The following is a 27,340-nucleotide window of genomic DNA, read 5'->3' as shown; positions in this document are numbered from 1 at the left end:
AGCATTGCATGTTCCACTCTGATAGGCAACAGATCTGCAGAGGTTTTTGCTTGCCTCCTACTGGAGATCCTTATGGTGGAGATGACATCAAGATCCTTCTGCATGCAGAGCCTTCTTTCCACCTCTGAGCCACAACCTCTCCCCTAAGGCCTCAATGACCATGCCATGTCTCTGGATCTTCAGGCCAAGCATGAAAAAAATCCATCAAAACAGCAACTTATGCATTGGTTGGTGTTATTAGAACAGGGGTCTGCCATCTATTGCCAGGTATGGCTCAGTATGTAACAGTTTCTTGTTAAAAAAAAACACAAGGAAGTGCTATCAAGTCATAACTAACAATGCTGGTGACATTCCTGTGCCCCACTGACAGTCAACTCAGGGATGCTTTCCAAAATCATTGTCTGGGTTGAAGATGTAATTTGACCTGTTGGTCACCCTTGGCCTGAACTCAAGAGTAGCGATCCCCAACCTGTGGGCTGCGGACCACATGTGGTCCGTCGACTAATTGGAGGTGGGCTGCAAAGGACGGCTTCTCTTCCCCCCCCCCCGCCCTTCATCCCCCCCGGCCCTTTACAACACACTTTGGGTGTCATTGTCTCCCATCACTCCCAGATGGGACTATCTCGTTGCAGAGAAACAAGCTCAGGGTTCCCATTGATTTGTCATTGTCGTGAATTAAAATTTCCACAAAAATAAAATGTTCCTTATGTTCATTGTTGTGGCATATCTGTATCTTATTTTGAAGGGATGTTTAAACATTACCATAGCGATCAGAGAGCGTTAGGGCAGTGGTTGAGAGTAGAGGAGTAAACTACCCCCCCACACACACCGGGCCTCAGTAAAAGGCGTTGAGTGGTCCCCAATGAGTGGTCCCCGGCGCTGAGTGGTCCCCGGCGCTGAGTGGTCCCCCGTGATAAAAAGGTTGGGGACCACTGCTCAAGAGGACAGCATCCCAGAAAGTCCAGTTGTCATTTTAACCCTCAGTGAGTTTCTTTAATGCTCACTTTTGTATGCAGCTGACTCCAGTGATCAACCTCGTTGTAAATACCACCATGACAGTAAGCTCTAATTGTGCCTTAGGCACCATTTTAGTATTTAAGTATTTGAAAAGTTGTCACTTGAAAGGAGGGCAGAGAAAGGTTCCTGTTGGCAGCAGAGGATAGGACCACCAGAGGATAGGACCTAAACTACATGTAGATCAATATTGGCTAAATATCAGGATTTTTTTTTCCACAGTCAGAGTAATTCCACAGTGTAACTGACTGCCTAAGGAGGTGGTGAGCTCCCCCTCACTGGCAGTCTTCAAGCAGCAGCTGGATAGATACTTAATGCTTGAGGCTGATCCTGCATTGAGCAGGGGGTTGGACTAGGTGGCTTGTATGGCCCCTTCCAACTCTTTCCTCCTTGCCCTACCCCGCCCCAGTTTCCTTTTCATGCTTCTGTTTTCAAAGGCAAGCACGGTAAACACCACTCTACCGTAACAGAGCTTTGTTAAACAAGCTGCCTGCAAAGATGAGATTTATTTAGATATAAACTGAGTTATGGCGGTTCCTATGAAGCAGGAGGCTTAAGCTGTACTGAAAGGTGTTTTGCAAACACGGCCCTTTCCATCTCTCCTGTGTAAACACAGCTTCGTGTCACAGATTCAAGGGCTAGTGCTACTATTGCTTCGTACCCAAATAAGGATTTGGAGCCAAGACATCTTTCCTTTTAAAATTAATGAGGTCAGCTTTGTGGGTGGGCGAGGATTACTTCCCCAGGGCTGGCCAATAGCCAGCTGCTATATGGTTATATAAACTTAAAGTTGTTGGTCATATGCTGTGGAACAGAACATACATGTCGGCAGAGAACTTTCAAGTCCTTTCACGCTCGAGGCAGACTGAGCCTTGCCACTGAAAGACCTTGTTTCAAGGAGTCACGAGCAAGCCTAAAATCCCAATGAGCATGACTGTCACAGGCACAAATTCATCCTTCACGGTCTGAAATGATGCTCAGGCCAAATTGTCCTGCCATCTCAGGCCCTGTGCTGTTCAGTTCACACATTCAGTGGCCAGCCCTTGGGGTAGGAAAAGGGAGAGCCCCTGTGTGAACCAGACCTGCCTATGCAATGTGCACATTTGCAAAATCCTAACTCGACCTTCCCTCGTTCATGATTAGCCTTCAGGAGATGATGTGATCGATTCACACATGACAGAGTACACAGCTTAGGCCTGGGACCGTGCTAGGCTTCACAACCTCCTTGTGATCTGGTGGCCTGGTATTACCACCGATCTCTAGGTGATAGGTAGCTGCTTTAGAAGGTGGGCTGAATGGCATTTGACCACACTGAAAGATTTAAGGATTCACAGAGCCCATAGCACCAGCACCAGTTTAAGTGTGACCATGAAACATGTGGTGCAAAAATACATAATAGGATGCAGCCCACAACCAAGTATACACAGTAGTTCGCACTCCAGTCCCCAATAATGTGTCCAAATAACTTTGTGATCCCTTTTGTATAGTGCTGCCCTATGGCCTGCATGGAAAATCCTCTTGAATAATTCAGGTTTGCCCAGTTTTCAGAAAGCTAAAAAGTTGGGAGCCTCCCTGCTCTTTGTGATGAAGGATTACCTTCTGTATTCGCTTGGCCTTTATTAGACTGTGAGCCACCTAGAACAGCCTTTCCCAGCCTTTCCTGCAGAATATGGTTGGGAATCACAGCTGTGCTCATGCCCACCTGGGGCCCCGCCCCCTCTCTCCCCCTCCAGGCCCATCATTGGCCATTTGAGGAGGAGATGGGTTGACATGACCATACATGATCATCTCGTCATGAATGTTTAACAAATTTGAAGAATATATTAAAAATGAATTAACCCCCACCCTTTCAGGAAACCCTTCCACAGCTGTCAAGAAACCCTAGGGTTTCACAAAACCCTGGTTGAGAAAGCCTGGCCTAGAATCTCATAGTGACAGCATAATATACTCATTTTTAAAGAAACAAGATAAGTAAAATATTTCCAATGTATGCCTAAAGAAAACAGCGTGTGGATTAGCTGTATGTTCTGACCTCTGAATAAAGACGTGGATTCCAATCACTGAGTCAGTTTAATGCTGCCTTTTCAATATGTACTTCTGGCCACCTCTCTAGCTTCTTGGACCTCAAGATGTCCCTCTAGAGACCAAGAAGAGGATGATTCTGTTGCTCCCGATTTCCCCAGACATGAGATAGTCCCATGAGGAATTCTCTTCTCCTTACCACACAGAACTGGCCACCCCTAACATAGACCAATATTCTTACCTTTCGTGAAAGCAACTGCTTGCCCTTATTTGCAGAGGGCTGCTCGTGAAAGCAGTTGGCAGCATGGGGGAGACTTTGTTTTGCTGTGTTTTTCGATGGGAAATATGGTGTCTCCGGGAAAGAGATTCTCAGAAGGCCTTGCCATTGATTCGTTTCCCACTGCCTCCAAACATCTTGCACATCTCTGGCATGGCCTGGATGTTTTATTTAAAAAGGGATGGTTCTCTTTTCCCTGGGACAGTTTGATACACAAGAAGGAAGGAATGTAAACCGGTGACACCAAATAAACATGCCTTTTTGCCCCCAGCTATGTATCACAAACACTCAAGATACTCCCATGATGAAGTGGGAGCTTTTACGAACTCCCCGTTATCATCACTGGCAAAGGAGGTCTGGAAATTACGGGCAGCATTTTGGATGCCCCAGTTAACTCCTTGCCCTCCCCTTGATTTGCAGAAGAACAGTGGATTCTGCAAAGTAAGACCGTTTATGCACTGGGAACTTCACTGTCCCAGCTCCCATGCAGGAGCACAAATAGGGGGCAGTTGAGGGGCACCAGGCCAAATGCTCCCCCATGTGGGTGCAGGAAGAGGTGGGGCAACCTGCCATGAGTAAAACTCCAGCCTGCAGCCGAGCATGAAACCTCCAGTGCATAAATGGTCTAAGTGACACTATTCTGGGTTGCATATGCAGGACACACAGTGCCAGAGTTACCCAGAGCATGATTAGATTCCTGGATCCAAGTTCAAATCCCTGCTCAGCAGTGAAGCTGACCAGTCACATTCTCTCAGCCTCGCCTACTTCACAGGGGTGCTGTGAAAATATAATGGTCCGAAAAAACTTCCTGGGTGACCTTGGCCCAGTCATATACTCCACTGTGTGATTTTTACCATAGAGATTGGAGAAATTCCTAGAGCTTCATGAGTTGCTGTGATGCCCTTTGTCACCTGGAAGTGACATCATGGCCTTGCGTGGCATCATTTTCAGTTTTGCTCCTTCTGCAAGGAGACTGCCACAACAGGAAACCGAGTAGATGTAATTTATGATGTTCTGCAAGTTGTTTGACTGCTCATTTACAGCAGGGGTTCTATGACCTTTTCAGGAAACGGACCATGTTTGGCAGCCAGGATCACTAGCGAGCCAAGCTGTAAATGTTCTCACCTGATGGCCATCTGGTTCCAGCAGCTGCTTGACAGCTTTGCAGCTGAGCACTAGCTGTGGTCTTGGAAGCCCCTTTTTACATCTTCACAGCAGACGAAATCATTCTTCTTCAGGATCAGAGATGGTTGTGCTTGGATGCTGGGAAAGTGCTACAGCTCCTGGAAGCTGTGCAAAAAATGTGCACCTGCAGAGATAACACGGCTTGCGTGATTTTTTTAAACTGACTTTTGTATAGGTTTGATGGCTTTTATAAAACTGACTGTTTCTACCAGCCTTTCTCAACTTTTTCACCATTGAGAAACCCCTGAAACATTCTTCAGGCTTTGAGAACCCCCAGATGCAGTGTGATCATGCAGAATTGGGACGCACAACTGTGTACACGCCCACCCGGGGTCCCTCCCCTTCCCACCCCTCCAGGTCCGTTTGGGGGAAGGGGGGATAGGGTGACATTTCTGTATGTGATCCTATCGTTTAATAAATGTTTAACAAATTATTCATTAATTCCCAACCATTTTGGAAACCCTTCCAGGGCCATCAAAAACCCCAGGATTTCACAAAACCCTGGTGAGAAAACCTGGTTTATACAAATAACAAGCAGCGAGGGGGAACCAGGATGATCGCACATGTGCAAAATATATGCTGATAGCACTGGACTGTTGAAATACATAAAAAGTATCGTGATGAGCAGGTTTGAGCTGCTCAAAAACATCCGGTAGCTTGTCATAAAAACCGTCTCCCTGCTTGCCAGAAACAAGCAGAACTGGCAGGAGTTCCAGCATCCCTGTTTTCGAGCAGAGTGAAGTGGCCCCTTGCATCTTACCTCAGTCAGAAGAGGTAGGAAGGAAGGAAGGGGTAAGGGAAAGAAAGAGCCGGCACGCAGGTTCGCCCCAAAAGAACCCTGCTGCCATTTCCTCCTGGCTCTTTGAATCACTGAGGGATGCTGCCCATGAAGGTTTTCTAAAGCAGGGGTAGTCAACCTATGGTCCTCCCGATGTCCATGGACTACAATTCCCATGAGCCCCTGCCAGCAAACGCTGGTAGGGGCTCATGGGAATTGTAGTCCATGGACATCTGGAGGACCACAGGTTGACTTCCCCTGTTCTAAAGGGTGAGGGAGCTCTCTCTCCACAGTGGTAAATGTAGCTCTCTGGGAGCACTACCCTGCTAACTTTTAAAAGTCACCTCTGTTGGGGAGGAACAGTTAAAAATCGGATCATGCCGTGTCACCCGATATTGTGCCAAGCCACCAAGAGAAACCAAAATGGTCACCTGAATTCCAGTCAACCCAGAGGCCTGTGTGGTAAGAGTGGTTCTGCCATGCCAGTTGGACTGAAGTTATATTTAAGGATATTCTAAGGAAGAAATTACACAGAGATTGGGTTACTCAGTGGATCAGATGTGGCTACTTCTGAAGAGACAAAAAGAAGGGAAGGAACCTGACTCCTAAATGCAAGCAGACCCTCTTTTAAGTGCCCGCAGGCATTCCTACCCAACCGGCATGCTGTTTTCCCCCTAGCAGAATGTAATGAGTCCCTCAGCCACTTGGCATATCCACACCCTGAAGAATTGTAGGTTATTTATCCCAGAGACAAGAGTAGATTAGAGCATTCTGGTCTGCTGGGTAATTACACAATTAGGCAGGGATTTTTTTTTAAGCATTTGAAGTACCCTGTGGATTGCCAAAGGCCTTCATGGTCATTGCACAGCCCTGGATAATTACAGCACAGGGCAGAGGTTCAGTCGGTGTGTGCTTGCTGAACCAGGAAAACTGCCCATAGTGAAATTTCATTACTGTATCATGTTACGCTTTTTAAAAAGAAGAACATTAGAGAGAAACAGTGTCCCCAGATCCACTAGCAGCATGTTGTGGGCAGGATCTGCACATCTGTTTGCGACATTTCTCTTCCCCCCCCCCCACAATGGAGAGCTATGCATCACCCATCCCACCCTCCCCTTTTACCTCTACAACAATCTTGTGAGATAGCTTAGGCTAAGATTTCCAAAATGGTGTCAGTGGATACCATGGTGTTTGCCAAAACATTAACTGGCACCTCCTGGTTTCTTTGCAGTGGTGTTGCTAGGAGGCCTTGGGCCAGTCACACACACTAAGCCTAACCTACCTCAAGGGATTGTTTTAAGGATAAAATGGAGGAGGGGGAAATTATATAAGAAGAAGAGTTGGATTTTATACCCCACTTTTCACTACCCGAAAGAGCCTCTAAGGAGCTTACAGTCGGCTTCGTCACCCCACAGCAGACACCCTGTGAGGTGGGTGAGGCTGAGGGAGCTCTGACAGAACTGCTCTGACAGAACTGCTCTGGGAGAACAGTTCTAAAATAATTGGGACTAGCTGAAGGTCAATCAGCTGGCTGCGGGTGGAGGAGCGGGAGATCAACTCCAATTCTTAACAATTCTCTTTCTTGTAGCTTCTATTCTCTGAAACAAAGTGGCAGTCTGGCTTCCCTTCCCTGGAGTAGGAAATGCTTCAGGAAAACCCAGGCTGTGACTACAGAGAGCACCCAGTTGGTCACAACTGCCCTCCATCATAGAAGGATGCTCCTCTTAACATTTTGCTGATCCTCCTCCCTAGGGTAGCCAGGTCCCTTGGCACGAGGGCCCCTTTCTGGGAGTAGGGAGGAATTGTGTGACATGCCTACATCACTTGGTAGTGACCTTGGTTCATCAGGAATAACCATAGAGTTTTGTCCCAAACCTAGAATGTCACACACACACACACCAACAATCCTGATGTTCTGACATCACTTCCGGGTCACTCTTAGAGCTCTCCAGCTTCCACCTGGAGGTTAGTGACCCTAAGTGCAGCATGGAGTACATTTGCCAATTGGTCCTCAAAATACGGGAAAGTTTAGAAATAGATCCCACCTGAGACCGTTTGAGAACCATTATCACAGGCTGAGACGGTTCTTGACTTCCTTTCAAACTCCCAGGATTGCCTCCCCAGCCCCTTAGTTGAGCTGGAGTCAGTAATTAAAAAAAAACAAACAGTATCTAGGTCATGTAAACATTTTTAAAAAATGCAATCTGCCAAGCCTATTAAAACATCAACCTCATTAAAATACATCTAAAACACCAGCAGCACCGAAGCACTCGTGAAACCAGCCATGCACACCCAGACACATTTAGACTTTGGGCTGCATCCAAACAGTTTTTCTTCTGATGAAAAGGAAAGGGGATTCCCCTCTGACCACCTAAAAATACTGAAGAAGAAGGAGTTGGTTTTTAGACCACGCCTTTCACTACCCAAAGGAGTCTCAAATTGGTTTTACAATCGCCTTCCTTTCCTCTCCCCACAACAGTCACCCTGTGAGATAGGTGGGGCTGAGAGAGCTCTGACAGGACTGCTCTGTGAGAACAGCTCTGACAGGACTGTGATTAGCCCAAGCGGTCACCCAGCTGGCTGCATGTGGAGGAGGAGGAGGGAATCAAACCTGGCTCTCCAGATTAGAAATGGCTGATCTTTACTACTGCACCAAGCTGGCAGTTATGAGATCTTCGTGTACAGAAGCTGTCAGGGCAATGGAGTAAGGGGCAGTAGAAAGGAGAACTGGGCAAAAGTCAGTGAAAAAGTTCGCAGGATCCATCTCAGCAAATACACAGCATGAGTATAAAATAATTCATTCTCTCTCGGGGTTTGTTTTCAAAAAAGGGTTGAGATTTAACTATTTGGGGTTTGTTTTCTTTTCTCCCAGGCCACACTGAACTTCTGCCTTGAATGGAGACCTTTCCATTCTTCCCTCCGCCTTTTTCATTGGTAGATTTCGATGCTATTTCAGGGGCAGATTCATTTCAATGATAAGATGCCACCCGGGATATTGTCTAGAAATTACTTCCAAATAAGTGGCAAGCGGCGTTCGCTGAGAACTTGACAGAGCTGTGATCAGCGGCTCAAGCCGTGAAAAATGATAAAATTCTCTCTGAAGTGCCACTGCAGTCCTGCCATCGAGCGTTTAGATCTGCGGCCTGATGTGCTTTTTAAGAACTCTTGATCCAATTCAGTACTCAGCAAGGGCTCTGATGCACACATCGGTCGGTGACTGCTTCCATGCAGAGGTGGGAAAAGGCAGCAAGCAGTCTGGAAGTGGGTGGGTATAACATCTGTACACCATGTGCCCATGCCCCTTGCTGCAGAGGCTGCCTTACCCCCATCCCTTCCTGGTCAGCGTTCGCCAACAGTCCCTCTAGCACCCCACGGCCCAACAATCCACCTTTCCCTTCCCTCTTCTCTGCCAAGCTGAAGTATTAAGTTACATCTAGTCTGGGCTGTGAAGCAAAACAAACAACCCAGTTAAAGGGCTTAAGAGAGGGGAGGGAATGTGGCACTGAGCTCAGCCACTTTGAAGGAGGAGTTTAGCCCTGCCCTCTCCCCTTATTGGCTGCGGGTTGAATATTTGCATAGATGGCTCTGCCCTAAGTTGCTGCAGGGTTCCTCCGTTCAGACAGATCAAAGGAGGTTTTCATTCAGTTCACCTCAAGGGGTCCTATTCAGCATGAGCATGCTATCATGTGGATCTGTACTTAAATGCAGAAGGATCTTGCTGTCCAGTTAGGAGACAGATTTTCTTGAACATGGTAGAGCCATTCCTCTGGAATGATCTACCCAAGCAGCTTTTCTTGTTACATTCAGGAGGTACGTACGAGAGGTCTGTTTTCTTCCAGAGGAGAGCTGTTGGAAGGCCAACTGTTTGAACTGCCTTTGGACCGCGTGCATGGGTTTCTAACTTGACAGCGGGCCTTTATGATGTGTTTGGATTTTGGAGGGTTTTCGCTGCTTTTGCTGGAGTCTGCAGAAATAGAATATAACAGGCTTAAATAAATAAAGCACCCTGGGGTAGATCCAGTGGAAAATTTCCGCAGAAAGGATTTCCATCAGCGATGTGACTTCCCCCCTTCCTCTCTAGACGCACCTCCCGTCAAAAACAGACGCCATCCACATTGGGGCGAATTTCCAGGTGTGCATCTGTTAAAAACAAAGGCTCTCTGAGATGGTCCATGACATTCGTGTCATGAAACCGTAGGATGGAGAATTAGACAATCCTGAAGAAATAAATGAACAGGTTGTGTACATCCTGATGTGCATTTTTAATTTTCTTTAATGGAGGGGGGTGGGTAACAAACCAGTTCTCTGCCTGAGACATGCCTTGCATAAGATGGATATTTTGGTGTGATGGGGAGAAGCATATTCTGGGGACAGAGAGTTGGGCTAAGCAAACTTTGTCACCTGAGGGTGCTTGGATTCTGCTGTCTCCTCCTTTAAATCACTGACAGACTGGCATTACCCCCCCCTCCTTTTTGTCTTTGCAGGTGATCTTTCTTACTGGTCGAGGATGGCCTGCTGCAGTGAGCAATGAAACCTTCTGAAGCACGCAGAGTCCAAGAGCCCCAAGGACCCACTGCCTCCCTTCCTTCTGACTACAACAAAATGAAATGGTGCGCCTAAGGTGATACTTGCTGACCCCAACCTTATCAGGAGCCCCCTCCCGCGTCCACCAACCAATGTCCCCATGGATGGCTGAGCGAGAGGACACCATGTAGAAAGTCCTGAAAGGGAGTCCTAACGGAGTTGCAATGGTTTTATACACTTCCCCATTTCCCAACGGCTTTCTATCAGCGCTGCATTCTTTCTCCTGGGGCTTAATCTTCCCATGCTATTGGCTCGGAGACCGGCTCATCGCCTCGTTTGTGCCTACCACGTACGAGAAGCGCCAAAGGGCGGATGACCCCTGTTACTTCCATGCTCTCTGCATCTTCATCACCACGCCCATCTACCTAGCGCTGCTCGTGGTCTCCCTTCCATTTGCCATCATCGGTTTCCTGTTATGGTCCCCGCTCCAGTCTGCCCGACGGCCGTATGTCTATTCCAGGCTGCAGGACAAAGGCCAAGTCGACGGGAGTACGCTGCTCACCGAGTGGAAAGCTGCCAGCAACGGGAAAAGCTTTTGCTTTGGCAGCGCCAACGTTTGCCTCCTCCCGGACTCCTTGGCGAGGCTCAACAATGTCTTCAACACGCAAACGCGAGCTAAGGAAGTCGGGCGGAGGATCCGGAATGGGGCGAGCAGGCCTCAGATCAAGATCTACATCGATTCCCCCACCAACACGTCCATCAGCGCGGCCAGCTTCAGCAGCCTGGTCTCCCCTCAAGGCGGTGAGAGCAATAACCGAGCTGTCAGTGCAGGCATCAAAAGAACCACCTCCATGGAGTACAAAGGGGACAACTCGGGTTCCAACAACAGTGAAGAATGCAAAGATGCCAAAGCTGGAGGGGAAGCCAATGAGGGGGAAGATGGGAACACGTGCATCGTGCGGATAGGTGGAGAGGACAACGGCCACATTTCTGACCCAGACGTGGATGGCACAGGGGGGCAGATGAACAACAGGGGGCCAGCAGACCGCTCGCCAGAATCTGAAGCTGAGAGCCTAAAAGGACAGACCCCAAATCATAAGCAGAAAGAAGGGGATTCTGGGAGTCTGGATAGCTACACTGCCTCGCGAGAGTCCCTAGTAAAGGCACGGGCTGGAGATGGCATGGTAGACCAAAGCACCGTCAACAGCAAGCTCCTTTACAAGGCCTCGCTCATGAAGAAGACCTCTGTGCGGAAGAAGAAGAACACAGACGAGGCCTTTGACCACGAGATCTCCGCTTTCTTCCCTGCCAACTTGGACTTCCTGTGTTTGCAGGAAGTGTTTGACAAAAGAGCAGCGGAGAAGTTGAAAGAACAGCTCCACCATTATTTTGAATACGTTCTCTACGATGTTGGGGTCTACAGTTGCCACGGCTGCTGTACCTTTAAGTTTGTGAACAGTGGCCTGCTTTTTGCCAGTCGCTATCCAGTCATGGATGCTGCCTATCACTGTTATCCCAACGGAAAAGGAACAGACTCCTTGGCTTCAAAGGGGGCCCTGTTTCTCAAGGTAGGACTCTGCCCATGTGTTGCCCTCCTCTAGGAAGTAGCTGTGACCCAGTGCATGCAAACTGACCCGGCTTCAATCTACAGTTAAGTAGCACATGTAGTAGGTCAGGGGTAGTAGGTGATTCAAAAGACCTTCTTATTTGTTTATTTAATCCTCCTAAGAGTCTGCGGAATTCAGTATAAGGTACAAAGGTTAACGAACCAATGGGCTGACTCAAAATAAGGCTTCTTCATGTGTTTATGTTACCTTTTGACTGGCGTTGGTGAGCAGTGTTCTCCAGTGCTCCAGGATGGGGCAGTTTCAAGTTCTGCAAGTAGCTGCTCCCTGTAGTCAGGTAGGGCTATCTGTCTCCTGGAGGGGAGGGGTTTCTCTCTTGCATTCCAGTCTTTGGTCCTGCCTCAAGGCAGACAGATGTCATTGGCTGAGCCACTTGAAGAGGTGGAGATCTCCCTTCACCGCCCAGGATCTCTCAAGCTGCATGCCAGCCTCCCGGCTGGTGTCTTCCTCTGTCACTCTCTCAGCAGAAATATCAGCAATTGCCACGTTGGAACACCCAGACCCTTCACGTGGCCTCCAGATGCTTACTGGGTAGGCTGAATACAGCAAGCCTTAGTCTTATCTGTACTACCAGTCCTCTGCTGACCTTCTGAAACCCAGTAAGAAGGGGCCCTAACTAGGAACTTCTTTGGGTGGTTTTTTATTCATAATTTTTTTCTAGTTGAGTCATCACAAAGTGTCAACCTTCTGGAGCAAGCCTGCAGGTCTTGACCCTCCTCCAGGTATTATGGCACCTTCCCCAAGAGGGATGGTAACCTCTGCAGCCTATAGATCCTTTCAGTTTGGTGTAGTGGTTTGGAACGCAGACTTCTAATCCGGCGAGCCGGGTTTGATTCCACGCTCCCCTACATGCAGCCAGCTGGGTGACCTTGGGCTCGCCACGGCACTGATAAACCTGTTCTGACCGAGCAGTGATATCAGGGCTCTCTCAGCCTCACCTCCCTCACAGGGTGTCTGTTGTGGGGAGAGAAAAGGGAAGGCGAACATAAGCCGCTTTGAGACTCCTCCGGGTAGAGAAAAGCGGCATATAAGAACCAACTCTCTTCTTCTTCCTTAGAAATCATATATAATACTGCTATCTAGAGGTACATCACTGGGCATGACAGGACTGATAAATTAGCCTTTGCTCAGACTACCTTTGGAAGATGGGTCCTACATTATACCCTCATTTTTTTACAAGGAAATTCCTAGTCCTCTTGGGATCAGATGTGACTCCTATGCTGCCTGTTTTGTCCTACCGCTCGTCCCTAGGGCTAGGTGGGCATGGTGCAAATTATTTGAAAACCTGAAATGGGAAAGGAGAATAAAATATAAAAAACCAGGAACGATGATGTAACTCAGCCCTCTCTGCCCAGGCAGAAGGTCCTACTTGAAGTAAAACCTACATGCTTACACACCTGAGCAAGAATGAATCGTTCTACAGAAGATGCACTGATACACTCTTACCTCTAAAGTAAACCAACGCATGGTGGAAAGAACCATTAAGTTGCAGTTGATTCAAGGGGATCCTGCGGGATTTTCAAGGGGAATAGAGGTGGTTAGCCATTCTCTGCCTCAGTGCGGTGACCCTGGACTTCCCCGGTGGTCTCCCATTCCAGTATTAACCAGGGCCTATTCTGCACGCAATAGATAATGCACTTTCGATGCACTTTATAAGTAGATTTTGCTGTTCCGCACAGGAAAATCCAGCTGCCAAAACACATTGAAAGTGCATTATCCTATGTGTGCGGAATGGGCCCAGGCCTGATTCTTCTTAGCATTGAAGAGCTGATGAGATTGGGCTAGCCTGGGCTTTCCAGGTCAGGGTAAACCATCTTAGTAGAGTCATAAGGTAAGAATCTTAAAAGAGACAGCTGGAAAGCATCCCTGACAAGGTAGCTGAGCTGCATGGCTTACCGGAGTCTCTCAGGTGGCTGGTTCTTGGCCAGCTGCATAGAACCACTAGCAAAATCCTGGTCAGTCCTAGAAAATGGAATGAAAAGTGTGCCATCCATCTCAGAGCCAAGAGCTTCTAGACTCCAGGTCCTTGCAAGCTGGCATATCCTGATTAACAGACGTCATTTCCACGCATGATTTCCCCTGCTGTGCATTCATTTCTACAACAAGTGCAGAGGCATTCGCAGCTGAAATGAAAGATCTGCATGGGGATGTGGTGCCCTTTCCCTTCATTCCCCCTTGCCCTTCCACCCACCTTTGCACCACCAGAGGGCCTTTTGCCACCATTCAAAAATAGCAGGATCCCTGACGCTGCAGTATAGTGATGCCATAGTGATATAGCTTCTACCAATTGAATCCATTCTATATTCTAAGACAGAATGCCATTAGAATAATTTTAAGCAGTGTTTTGGGGGGAGGGATGGGGCAGGGATTGATGGGAGGACAAGCGCTGTGCTTAGACTATGCCCATTCCTGAAATTCTTGGTAAGTTTAAAGATGAATTTGTTTCTTTAGATGTTTTCGACCTACTTTTCTCCCCAACGAGATGTACGTTGTTCTTCTTTCCTCATGGAATCATAGAGTTGGAAGGGACCTCCAGAGCCATTTAGCCACAAACCCCTGCACAATGCAGGAACTCACATTGACCTGTCCACCCACAGTGACCCCCAATTTCATGCCCAATTGATCCCTCCACCAAAAATCTACAGGCTCTAGCCTGGCTTGGAGGAAATTCCCATACCATACTTTGTTGTCATCTTTAAATCAAACCCATGATACATGTTAAGATGTGTGTGTGTGAGTAGCCCAAAGTCACCCATGATAGAATGGGGATTCGAACCTGTGTCTCCCAGATCCTAGTCATCTGACTATCTGGCCATTCCACCAAGTATGTTTTAAGGGAGGCTGCCCCTGACCTCAGGGTAGCTGAAAGCTACCCCCACCATCACTAGCTGGTGGCCCCCCACGAGGGGTGAGTGGCAACTGCTGCCACCACAGGTCTCCAGTCCCTGCCCTGAATGCAATAGGCAGGCAGAAGCCAGCACAGTCAGGAAATGATGGCCCCTACCCCATGCAGGCAGGCACACATGCCCCCCTCCAGGGCCAGTTTATTCATGTAGCACATGTAGCAAGTGCTAGGCCCCGCACTTCCAGGGGCCTCATGTACTGCCTTTCCCCCATGGATCAGGTCCATAGCTCCTCCCTCCTTTCCCCTCTTTAAGGACACTCAGAGTGACACCTCTTTCCACTGTGGGGGGCCCTCTGCCCCCCATTTGGCTGGTCCCACCGAAATTGTACTCTACTAGGGCCCCACAGAGCCTTAAAGTGTCTCTGATGGTATGGGCCCCGCAGCTCCTTAAACCACTCCTGCCCTCCTCTAGTGGAAACTGGTGGCAGTACTGTTGGCCAGGGTTCTTTCTAGGGCCCTTTTGGCTTCCCACGCCTCTTGGTACCAGTTTTAAATCTCAGCTACAGCCTGACTGATCAGATTTCTCCTTGCCTTAGCTCCCATCTCCTTTGGCGACAGTGGGGGGGGGGCTAAAACCATTTCTTGCCAGGGTGGATCTCAGCACAGCTTGCCGGACACCGGAAGTGTTGCGGAAATGCTAAGCATTATTTATTGAGTAGGTTCTACTTCAAGGCCCAACTGTTAATGGGTTCTGCTTTTCTCAATAGCCCAATAGCTCAATAATCTCAAAAGGCCCTCCAGAGAATTAGAGGTGGCGGTTTAATTTGCAACTGGGAGCCGGTGGCTTGGAATCCTCCGAGATTTATAGCGTTCCATTTTCAAAGACTTCTCAATATGTGTGTGAACCTCTTGCTGATTCAGAAAGGACTGAAAGTACAGCCAAGAGTCCAAGGGGAAATGGGGAACAGCGTGAGCATCTGTACTTTCCCTGTGTCCTACTGATCCAGGTCCAGTCTACGATCTGCATACTAGGAGCTGAGGGATGAAAGCCCACGATCCCTTGCAGGTATCTGGGAGTAGAGACAAAGCATCAAATGAGCTGTGGCCGGAGAAAGAAATCAACTGTCTGTGCACCTCAGTTTTCATTGAATGAACTGTCTAGTCCTTATGGTTGAAAAGGGATGCTCGATAGGTCCAAACCATACCTGCTGAAATCTCAGAAGCCAGGGGGTTGGGATTATCCCACAGCTCCTTACCCCTCCTTAGGTAGTCCCCCTCCCATCACAGAAATCCCTAAATCAGAAGATTACGGTTACCCAAAGTCCCGTGGATTCAGACTTGTTATCTGCTGTGACCTGGGCCTATTCTGCACACAAATAGATAATGCACATTCAATGCATTTTAGAAATAAATTTTCCTATCCAGCTGCCAAAGCACATTGAAAGTGCATTATCCTATGTGTGCGGAATGAGCCCTGGTCTCACCCTGATTGGGCTAGCCTGATCTCATCAGAGCTTGGAAGCTAAGCAGAGTTGACTGTGGTTAGTACTTGTATGGGAGACCACCAAAGACTCCCAGGGTCACTACACCAAGGAAGGCGATGGCAAACCACCTCTGTTAACCACTTGCTTTGAAAACCCCTTGAGAGGGCTTGCCATCAATTGGCTGCATCTTGGCCACGCTTTCCACCACCAATCATCTGCTCATGGAACCGTTTGCGGTTGGTCTGCTGTATTCCTTCCGGAAGCGCACAGCACAGTCGGCTTCTGGTGCTTGTCCATTCTTCCGTGGCCGGATTGACTCCCCCTCCCCTCCCTGCTTCTCCGCTGTTCCACTCAGCAGGCAAGGGTTGCAATAGACAGCTAATTCAGTCTCAAATCAGATGAATCAGTCATAAATAACCACTGTGGGCTTGGGGGGGGGGAAATAACCTACAATTTGATGTGCGTCTAAGTCGTCCTTAGCAGTGTTAATGGCTGTTGATCTCTTTGGATCGGCGGTGTTTTTCTGCAAGCAAAATCATTGTTTTGGGGGAAAGGTGCAAATTTCAGCAGGTTTTTGCGTCGGTCGGCGCTGAGCCGTACCGACCCATTAACCAACTCACATCTGACCTTTGCGGTTGAACGAGGTAGACTTAACTGCCAAAACACATTCGCAAAAATGTGACACTTTGGTGGCTTCCAGGCTGAACGTCTGACCGGACCAATCAATTTGCAAAGCCAGCAAATTGCCTGCAGTGAATCATGTCTCAATAGTGCCCAATACCATCAGTGAACTGTGTTACCCATTCTGCATTACATCCGAACCTCATCCCATCCTCATTCAGCCATTGTTATGTTTGCCACTGAGGTGAGCCAGTGTCACGCTGTGGTTAAGAGGTGCAGACTCCGATCTGGAGCACTGGTTTTGGTTCCTTCCTCACCCTCCACGTGAAGCCTGCTGGGTGACATTGGGCCACTCACAGATCTGTCAGAGTGCTCTTACTCTGACTTCACAGGGGGTCTGTTGTGGAGAAAGGAGGGTGGGCTCGGCCAGGCATAGTTTCCTCAGAACTGTCTTGGCCCCACCTACTTCACAAGGCCCCTGTGGTGGGTAGAGGAAGGGAAGACAATTGTAAGCTGCATTGAAACTCCTTCAGAGGTTCCTTGGGAGTCAGCTTGGTGTCAAGGTTAAGAGCGACAGCCTCTAATCTGGAGAACTGGGTTTGATTCCCCACTCCTCCTCCACATGTAGCCAGCTGGGTGACCTTGGACCAGTGACGGTTCTCTCAGAGTTCTCTCAGCCTCACCTACCTCTGTTGTGGGGAGAGGAGGCGTGATGATTGTAAGCTACTTTGAGACTCCTAGTAGAAAAAATCTTTTTCTTGTTTTTCTTCTTAAGTTAGAGTAAAGCTGGGTATAAGAACTGACTCTTCTTCTTGCCAATAAGCTCACATGCATCTCCCACACTCCACAGTCACCAGTTGGCATCACATGTCCTAAACTGTTCTACAATATACAGCCTTGAGCCACTGGGCAGTCCCACCATAAAAAAATAGTCTGGAATTAGTTCCCATTAATGTTTTATATACTTGCATTTAATTATGTGTTAACATGTTTAAATAATATATTAAGTTTGCATGGCTAATATGGCTGCTTTAAAAGTACCGGGGAGAAAAAAAATCTTTGAAGGCAAGAATGCCAAGTTCATTAAAAACGGATTTCTACAAATCTTGTCCTGCCCCAGCGAGAAGCCAAATATGCAGGAGGCTGTCAGCACGTAGGACCAACAACAACAAAGTTTTCACAGCTTCAAGGAGAATGTGGCTTTTCTCGTGCCCCCAGGGCAACTGGGGGTGCTGGCTTGGGAAAAGTTCCCATTCCCCTTGGCTGGATTTGCAATAGACTACCATGGCTGCCTGGCAGTTAATTAGGCCACAGTTTTATTGGCAAGGAGCATCAGTGCAGGATGGGCGGATCTGGCCGCCTGGAGGTCAGCCAGCCATGAGGAAGCCGCTGTCCAGCAGTTCCAGATGGAGCACATGACTTGCTTCACCTTCACTTAAAGCCCAGCTCTTGCTTGCTTGCTGGAACCTTGGGGGTGACAGATTATTGGGGACCCATTCAGGCTCAGTTTCCGCCCCAATGGGGTGTATCCACCCCATTGCAACAACCACCGGCTGTGATGAGATTAAGACATGCCTGAGCCTCTCGTGGCACAGAGTGGTAAGGCAGCAGAAATGCAGTCTGAAAGCACTGCCCATGAGGCTGGGAGTTCGATCCCAGCAGCCGGCTCAAGGTTGACTCAGCCTTCCATCCTTCCGAGGTCAGTAAAATGAGTACCCGGCTTGCTGGGGGGGGAAACAGTAATGACTGGGGAAGGCACTGGCAAACCACCCTGTATTGAGTCTGCCAAGAAAACGCTAGAGGGCATCACCCCAAGGGTCAGACATGATCCGGTGCTTGCACAGGGGATACCTTTACCTTTACCTTTGAGCAGTCAAAACACACACCACACACTGAATATCAGCGTAACCTCATATAAATGGAGACTTTTGCTGGAGTGTTGAATATTTAACCTTCGCATTACATAAAACTGACTGTCCTTCAGCACTGGGGGATCCATCAGATGGCAGCAACATATTTGAAGAAATGGGGCCCCCAAGTCATCCCAGTGCTGAGTGGAGAGTGGGTAGAGTTGGGAAATATCTGGAGATGTTGGGGGTGGAGCCGGGGGAAGGCAAGGCTTGGAGAGGGGCGCAACCTCAACATGGTCTAATGCAGGGCTAGCCAAACTGTGGCTCTCCAGATGTCCATGGGCTACAATTCCAATAGGCTCACTATATAATTCCAGCCACAGTTTGCATGGCTAAATCCTGGCCTAATGCCATAGACTCCACCCTTTGGAGCAGCCGTTTTCTCCAGGGGAACTGATTTTGATTCTCTGGCGATCCATTGTAACAGCAGCAGCTCTCCTGGTGTTACCTGGAGGCTGGCAACTGTAAGAGTGAAGAAACAGAACTTCCTTCTAATCTAGGATTGGGAAATACCTGAAGGAACTGGCTGCTCATTAGGAAGGTAGACTCCATAGCATTATATTCCACTGAGGTCCCTCCCTGCCCCAGGGCCAAGAGATTGGTCTAAGCTGGACCATATGGGGCCAAATCAGAAGTTTGGGAGGGGTATAAAAGGACTCTGAGCCAGCCAAGGAGGAGAAGGATGGACAGGAAGCCTGGTTGTAAGAGTGAAGGTTCCAGGGGCAAGAAGGGGAAATGAGGAGTGCTGAAAACCTCAGTCTACTGACCCCTTTTCTGAAGCTGGCAGAGACCTACATAGCCAAACGTGACAGAGGAGAATGTGGGAGCTGCACCCTCAGTGATTTTTGTGTCTAGAGCAGGCTTTCTCAATCAGAGTTTCATGGGGTTTCTTGACAGCCCTGGAAGGGTTTCCTGCAGGGTGGGAGTTCATTAATCGGTTCCACTTAATATTTCTGGTAAGGCCTTGGAGGAGAAGGCCAGTGATGGGCCTGACGGGGGTGGGAAGGGAAGGAGTCCTAGGTGGGCATCTACCCAGCTATGCTTCCCAACTATATTCTGCATGATTGTGCCCCTTCGGGGGTTTCTCAAAGCCCAAAGAATGTTTCAGGAGTTTCTCAACAGTAAAAAGGTTGCGAAAGGCTGATATAGAAGGCTGTGATTTTATTCCTTTTGTGGTTTTATTCTTGGATACAGTCAAAACTTGCCCATCAAACCTTGTAAATCTTTAGTCGTGCCCGCTGGTACACATATAATCTCCCTCCCACTAGGTACTGAAGGCTGAAGTTGCCACTATGACATTAAGTAATAGCTTCTGTTCCCTTAACCTCCTTAGAGGAAGCCTCACGTTTTGCTACCTTCTGGAGCGTGTTTGCCCCAAGAAAATCTGTTCTTGCGTTCAGTCTGCGGTCTTGCCTTTTGGCAGAGGGACACGAGGATGACGGCGAAACGCTGGCATGATCTAATCCCAGCTACGCAGGGAGATCTCGGGCACCGAACTGCCTCCACGGAACAGCATTATCGGGCTGTGCCTCTCGGCCGGTTTTAGTTTCAAGCAATTGCTTCTCCTGATGCCTTGCCAGAGTGCCGAGGGAAGGGAAGCAATCTAAGCATAAGTAAGGTTGAGAAGATAATATTTCGGAGCAGTCAGGTAAGTAAGAGAAATGGGCTCCTGTGGGAAATATCTGAGACGCTGCTGCTGAAATGTGCACTGAGATGTGGGCATGTGAGAAGCAATTGCAATCTTTGTATGAAGAAGAAGAAGAAGAAGAAGAAGAAGAAGAAGAAGAAGAAGAAGAAGAAGAAGAAGAAGAAGAAGAAGAGCTGGTTCTTATAAGCTGCTTTTCTCTACCCGAAGGTGGCTCAAAGTGGCTTACAGTCGCCTTCCCTTTCCTCTCCCCACAACAGACAACCTGTGAGGTGGGAGAGGCTGAGAGAGCCCTGATATTACTGAAGAAGAAGAAGAAGAAGAAGAAGAAGAAGAAGAAGAAGAAGAAGAAGAAGAAGAAGAAGAAGAAGAAGAAGAAGAAGAAGAAGAAGAAGAAGAAGAAGAAGAAGAGCTGGTTCTTATAAGCTGCTTTTCTCTACCCGAAGGTGGCTCAAAGTGGCTTACAGTCGCCTTCCCTTTCCTCTCCCCACAACAGACAACCTGTGAGGTGGGAGAGGCTGAGAGAGCCCTGATATTACTGAAGAAGAAGAAGAAGAAGAAGAAGAAGAAGAAGAAGAAGAAGAAGAAGAAGAAGAAGAAGAAGAAGAAGAAGAAGAAGAAGAAGAAGAAGAAGAAGAAGAAGAAGAAGAAGAAGAAGAAGAAGAAGAAGAAGAAGAAGAACTGGCTCTCAGCTAGGATAGCCTGCGGTAACCTCATCTCACCAGATTGCAGAAGCTAGGCAGGGTTGGCCTTGTTTAGTTCTTGGATAGGAGACCACTGAGCAGTGGGTAACTGCCTCTGTCCCTCTCTGGCCTTGAAAACCCAACAGGATCACTGCAAGTCAGCGGCAACTTTATGATAAAAAAATTAAAAATGAAAACTTTGCCCAGTAGACTCTGGGTAAATTATGAATGCTTCTGAAATTCTGCACTGTGACTGGGAATCTGGACTTCTGAATTTCCCAGGTCTTCTTTCTGAAGGGGAACAGATGGTCTACCACGGAATACTCCATCTTTCCCGTTTTTATTTCTGAATTTTGTATGCCTCCAGTCAATCTTTCCCCTTCTGCTTGACCAACATGCATTGTTGGTAAAACATTACTGAGATGCCAGTTTCCACGGGGTCCCTGGAGATCTCCTGGAATTTCAACTCCAGAGATCACTTCCCCTGGAGAAAATGGTTGATGGGCCATGGCATGATACCCTGCTGAAGCCCTCTTCTCCCCAAATCCCGTTATTCCTAGGTTCCACCCCCAAATCTCCAGGAATTTCCAAACCTGGAGGTGGCAATGCTTAACCCTGCAAAAAATATTTTTTTTGATATGATTCTAATTATAATTGTATCAAGGAGCTACTTGTGCTCAATAGGTCCTCAAGCTCTGGACAAAAAGAGATTCTTGATGCAATCAAAGGTAGCATTTCTTGCAACAGTTTTTTTAATGAACCCTGTACAAGTTGAGCTGGGTCTCATGTATCCACCCCACTTTTCTCCAGGAGGACAAGGAGTCTTTCCCTTGATGCAAGAGGCCCCTTTGCTCCAGGGAAAGCTCTTTACAGGGGAAAAGAATGGGTCTTTGGGACACTGCCCGTGCAACCGGAAGATGCAGATGAAGGAATGGAGCAGAAAGGCTCAGGAGTTAGCAAGTATTTAAATTCTAGAACAGATTTTAAAATTCTCCCTGGTCAACTGGAATTGAGAAGCAGCAGAAGTCCAGAGCAACAAAAGAAGGAACATTTTGCTCCACGAGAATCTATTGAGTTTACTGCCAAATTTCACACTTCAGGTGAAATTGAGCAACAATCCAGCGCTACAGACTTGGCTGAAGCCTCCCCAATTCCTCTGCCCCTCCATCAGAATGCAAGCTGTGCCTTCTGACAGATCCTTTTGGAAGCTTAATGGGGGGTGACTTGCTCAGGAGCGAGCCAGGCTGCTGGAGTGGAATCGTCTCTCCCCAGCCCTCTGGTGACTCATCTGCAGGTACGTCTGGAGCATCCTTTGCAGAAGGAACTGGAAGGCTTTACAAGAGAGTCAGCACAGAGCTACTGCGACAAAGACCCGTTGTGGACAGAATTCTCCTGCACAGCAGATCAGGGGGAAAAGAACCTATATGCGGGATTCATTTCATGATGGTGTCCATCGCAACAGTATTGAGAACCTCCCATCTCGTCCCATTTTATTCTGTCCGTCATTCAAAAAGCTCAGAGTGGCATAGGTGGCTTTCTCTTTCCCCATTTTGGCCTCACAGCAACCCTGTGAGGTAGGCCAGGCTGAAAGAGACTATGACTGGTCACCCAGGAAATTTCCTAGCAGGAGTGGGGATTTGCATCTGAGATGCCCAGACCCTAGTCAGCCATTTTAATCATGACACCACACCCCGGCTTTCCTTCTTGCCCGCATTAGCTCATGGCTCTTTACTCTTACCTGCTTGGTGTCATAGTTTGCTTCTGATCTGGCAAGCCGGGTTTGATTCCCTGCTCTTCCACATGCAGACAGCTGGGTGACCTTGGACTAGTCACAGTTCTCATAGAGCTGTTCTCACAGAGCCGTCCTCTTAGAGATCTCTAAACTTCATCTCCCTCACAGGGTGTCTGTTGTGGGGAGAGGAAAAGAAGGTGACTGTAAGCCGCTTTGAGACTCCTTCGGGTAGAGAAAAGTGGCATATAAGAGCCAACTCTTCATCTTCTTTCTCTCCTCCCCCCTTCATTCGGTACATTTCTCAAAACTAGGAACTTGTCCTTTTCAGTGGAGATCGGGTCCTATATAAAAGTGTTCCATACTAATGGAAAAAGTGTTCCATACACCTGGAGAACTGTGTGTGGTTCTGGAGGCATAGGTAGACGTAGATAAAATTGAAAGGGTACAGAGGAGAGTGACGAGGATGATCTGGGGCCAAGGGACCAAGCCCTATGAAGATATGTTGAGGGACTTGGGAATGTTCAGCCTGGAGAAAAGGAGGTTGAGAGGGGACATGATAGCCCTCTTTAAGTATTTGAAAGGTTGTCACTTGGAGGAGGGCAGGATGCTGTTTCCGTTGGCTGCAGAGGAAAGGATGCACAGTAATGGGTTTAAACTACAAGTACAACGATATAGGCTAGATATCAGGAAATTTTCACAGAGTAGTTCAGCAGTGGAATAGGCTGCCTAAGGAGGTGGTGAGCTCCCCCTCACTGGCAGTCTTCAAGCAAAGGTTGGATACACACTTTTCTTGGATGCTTTAGGATGCTTTGGGCTGATCCTGCATTAAGCAGGGGGTTGGACTAGATGGCCTGTATGGCCCCTTCCAACTCTATGATTCCATGATTCTATTATTCTAATAGCAAGGTGAAATCATCCATATACAGGACCTATACCTGTATTATTTTCATTGGGGTGAGAGGAACAGCAGCGCTTTTGTTCCCTCCCCACCCACTAGGCAGTGTTGCCCCCTTCCAAGACCACACACACATCTGTAGGGAGCACAGCATTTTAGCCCAAGCAGGACCAGGTGGACATATGTCACCCCATTACTGTCTGAGCTGGCAGGGTAGGAATTTTGCTCCTGGGAATTGAAGTCAGGTTAAGGGCACCTCACAATGCGTCTGCCGAGAAAATATTGACTGGATGACTTAGGGTCTTAATGGTGCCCATGACTAATTTTTCTTTTAAATGACATAATTTGGCTGGAGCCTCCGGCGAGCATGAGGCAAATGTCAAAAGGGATGAATGCGCTTTCTCCGCGGGGTATAAAAACCTATTTGCAGCCGAGTTCATCAGCCATCCGGGATGAGGGATGGCCAGTTGGGCTCCTGCACACAAACGGGTCCACTCCATTGTGATATGGATGTTCCTGCCACTGCAAAGGAAAGACCTCTTTAGAATTAGATGGCTATAACTCCTCAGGGGGCAGAGGGGGCGTAGATCTCCGCAACAACCCCAGGATCGTAGAGGCGCCTTTTGCTGATTAAGTCCATATCGCTCTTTGACAGTGTCAAAGGAACTGGTGGTAAGCAATGTCTTTCAGCCTTCTCGCCATGCTTTCCTGGAGCTGCGTGTGCCCCAAAAGCCTTTGTGGAGCATAGGAGAGGCTAACAAATTCATAGGAGAGGCTAACAAATTCGCTGCCTCAAGGTTTGAGAGTCTACAGCCAAACCGGAATGCAAAGTCGGGCTGTGATTTCAGCAACTGTTTTGTGGGCAACCCTGGAGCCGTTTAGGGGTTGTGACTAGTCAGGGTGGATTGGGGGGACCTGAACTGGCAGCCTCATGATGGGGTTCCCTGCTAGTCCATGTTTGCTCTCCCTTAGCAGTCTTTCCTAAACCCAGCTTGGTATAGGCTTTCTGGAAAGATCACAGCCAGAGTGTGTTTGCTCACCATGTGGATGGAAAGGTGCATGGGTTTGCAGATTCCATCAGCATACTGTTGCCAACCATGGGTTAGGAAATTCCTGGAGATTTGGGGGCAGAACCTGGGGAGGGTGGGGTTTGAGTAGAGAGGGTCCTCAGTGATGTATAATGCCCCACAGTTCACCCTCCAACCAGCTATTTTTTCCAGGGAGGGGGGGCAGTTAATCTTTACAGCATGGTATTGTGATTAAGAGTGGCAGCCTGTAATCTGGAGTGCCGGGTGTGATTCCCCACTTCTCCTCCATATGAAGCCTTCTGAGTGACCTTGGGCTAGTGACAGTGCTCTTAGGGCTCTCTCAGTCTCACCTATCTCACATGGTGTCTGTTGTGGGAAAAAGAAAGGTAGGTGGTTGTAAGTCGCTTTGAGACTTCTTCGGGTAGAGAAAAGAGTATAAAAACCAACTCTTCTTCTATATGTAAATTACAGATCTTAAGATATAGAGGTATGTCAATTACCAAATGTAGTTGACATATGCTGAGACTTAAAAAGTTTAGCAGGGAAATGATGGTTGTGGAATGGCTGGGGAAAGAAAAATTTAGGAGAAACTACCATATAGATACTCCATCGCCACTTCAAATGCCTGTACATTCACAGCAGCAGCAGAAAGAATGCAGAAAAGAATGCAGTGTAGATCCAACCAGATTATTTTCAATTTCCCCCAATTTGCTGGAAGGAATTGGGGGTTTGTTGGCAGGACACAGAACACGGTTTTGTTTCTTTACATGGTCTTTTGGCTTGTTCTTGTGAGTTTGGGTAATTTTTGACTGAATGCAGGATTTGTAGGATAAGGGTCTTGCATCGCATAGCAACAATTCCATCTAGCCATGTAAATAAATTAAAAACCCCTTTCTCTTCACTTTAAATCTCTATGCAACACACATTTTTTTTGTTTGCTGATCTACAATCTGGATAATGCCATAGTGATTTACAATCTGAACCGTCACTGTGGATGCTTTCCTAAAATCGATGTGGATATGGGACTTAAGTGAGTGAATTTGAAATCCATCTTGCCTTTCCATTCAGAGGAGACTGAGCTCCAGTAAATGCATCCAATGGGCTCCTTCCAGGGCTTTCTGTCTTTCTGGGTGAATGTAACACCACGCTAGAGCACCTGCATACCGTGAAGAAGGAACGGTACCCCTGCTGGAAATCCGTGGGCAAGATGAATCAGTAAACGGGAGAGAGGGAGCGAGCTTGCTGTGCAACTGAGATATAATGAAACCGATCAAAGCATCAGCCCATGCAAATTATTCGAACCACACTTCCTGCAAAGCCCAATTTTCAGTTCCAGACTAAAAGCAGGGAGGGAGAAGAAGCTGTCAAGTGGTGAATTTGGCAATCAATATACAAAGTCTGGAGGAAGGTGCATGGCAGATTATCTCAGAAAGGTACCATCAAAGACAAATGGCATCTTGTCCAGCAGGAAAACTGCTTTGTTCTGCAGCTCTGAAAGGCATCCTGTGTCCCTTAAATGGTATTCCATGCAAACACTGCTCAGGGCAGCCTTTCCTTAGATATCACGATAAATTGAAAGCTGGAATGAAAGACCAGGGACATTTCAATTTTTTACTCTTTCATGAACATGTTCATTCATTCATTCATTCATTTTTGTACTGCCACTCTTCCAGTGGTCTTGCAGCAGATTACACAAGATAAAATGGCAAAAATACAATAAAACCCCATAAAACACCCCTTACAACAATAAGTGGATAGATAGATGGCAATTTATTGATAGATAGATGGCAATTCCCTCCTTCTCCAGGCCCACAATTGGCCAGTATATGAGGAGATGGATCAAGGTGCCCAAATATGGAAGAAAATTTTAAACAAAATTATTAAAAACTTTTTCCTTCATCTTTGCTTGGAGCCAGAAATGGCAGGAACAGGGTGGAAGGTCTCTCCCCAGCTTCCATTTTGAGGAGGGGGAAACATGCCGTGGTACCATTGAGGGGCCTTCTAAGTACTACACAGTACTCAGTGTCATGATTGGGAATAGAGTTGTCCGTGACCGATTCAGATGCTGCAACGCACAACTCTAGTTGGGAAACCTTCGTCAGACTGGCAGCATCTCTCCAATGAGATCTTTCACATTACCCACTAGCTGATCCTCTTAACTGGAGATGCTGGGGATTGAACCTGGGACCTTCTACATGCCAAGCAGATGCTCTACCACTAAGCCACAGCACCTCTTCCTCATGCAAATCACTGGCTGCAGGGGCCAGTTACTGCCATTCAACCTAACCTGCCTCATTGGGTTGTTGTAATAATGAAACAGAAGAGAGCCACATGCATCCCGAAGCTCCTTGGGGTTATAAAGGTCAACTCCTGCCAAATCCAGTTCCAGTTAGCATTACTGGCATATCTAGCATAACGACATAGAAATAAGACCAGTCAGAGTAATGGAATCATAGGAGAAAGATGAAAGTCAATTATTAATTAAAACTGTGTGCTATTAAAACTAATTAGAATAATTGTAAAACCACAGTAGCAAACAATTGACCACATTAAAATAGCATAAAAATTGATTGCTAAAGCCCCAAGTATCATAAAGATTAGAAAATAGCAATTAAGAGTTAGAATTGGTTCTAATAACAGCAACGAGAAATTTAGCGACCTCTTTGGTGATGTTGGTATTAATGTCATTCAGTTGGAGTTGGCACATGCAATCTTTATCCAGACGAATCTCATCCTGTAGAAAAGTGGAGAGAAATTTCCTGCAGGGGATTTCATAGAGAACAATCCAGGATTATATGAGGAAAGGAATCAGGCAAACTTTGTCCATGAGGACAAAGTCTTTTGTGAAAAGGGATTCAACTATATCTTCCCGATAAAACCTTAGATGGAAAACCATTTGTATGGGCTAACATAAAAAAAATCTAAGGGACTTTGTTGGAAAAGAACATTATTCCCATTCTCAAGACAGAAAGCTGAATGAGAATGGGAATAAGATCCCAGGTGATTCAGTCTTGATCTGAATGGATCTGGTCTGACAACCCCTGATGCTTCAGTAATCAAGTGTGGGTCTGG

The 27,340-nt window shown here is 47.5% G+C and overlaps 1 protein-coding gene across 2 annotated transcripts in view; it reads left to right on the top strand.

Moving 5' to 3' along the window:
- Nucleotides 1–27,340, top strand: part of SMPD3 (sphingomyelin phosphodiesterase 3) — a 141,592-nt gene that overhangs the window by 82,568 nt on the left and 31,684 nt on the right. Inside the window, exons 1-2 of one of the 2 annotated variants that reach the window (XM_077310971.1) lie at nucleotides 8,957–9,086; nucleotides 9,761–11,368. In XM_077310971.1, the coding sequence (XP_077167086.1) occupies nucleotides 10,025–11,368 (1,344 nt within the window). In that variant the 5' untranslated portion in view covers nucleotides 8,957–9,086; nucleotides 9,761–10,024. Of the gene's footprint in view, nucleotides 1–8,956; nucleotides 9,087–9,760; nucleotides 11,369–27,340 lie in introns of those variants that run through there. The other variant, XM_077310970.1, reaches the window with a different exon arrangement.

This window comes from Paroedura picta, chromosome 14, assembly GCF_049243985.1.
Source record: "Paroedura picta isolate Pp20150507F chromosome 14, Ppicta_v3.0, whole genome shotgun sequence".
Lineage (NCBI taxonomy): Eukaryota > Metazoa > Chordata > Lepidosauria > Squamata > Gekkonidae > Paroedura > Paroedura picta.
This window is presented reverse-complemented; position numbering and strand designations above follow the sequence as displayed.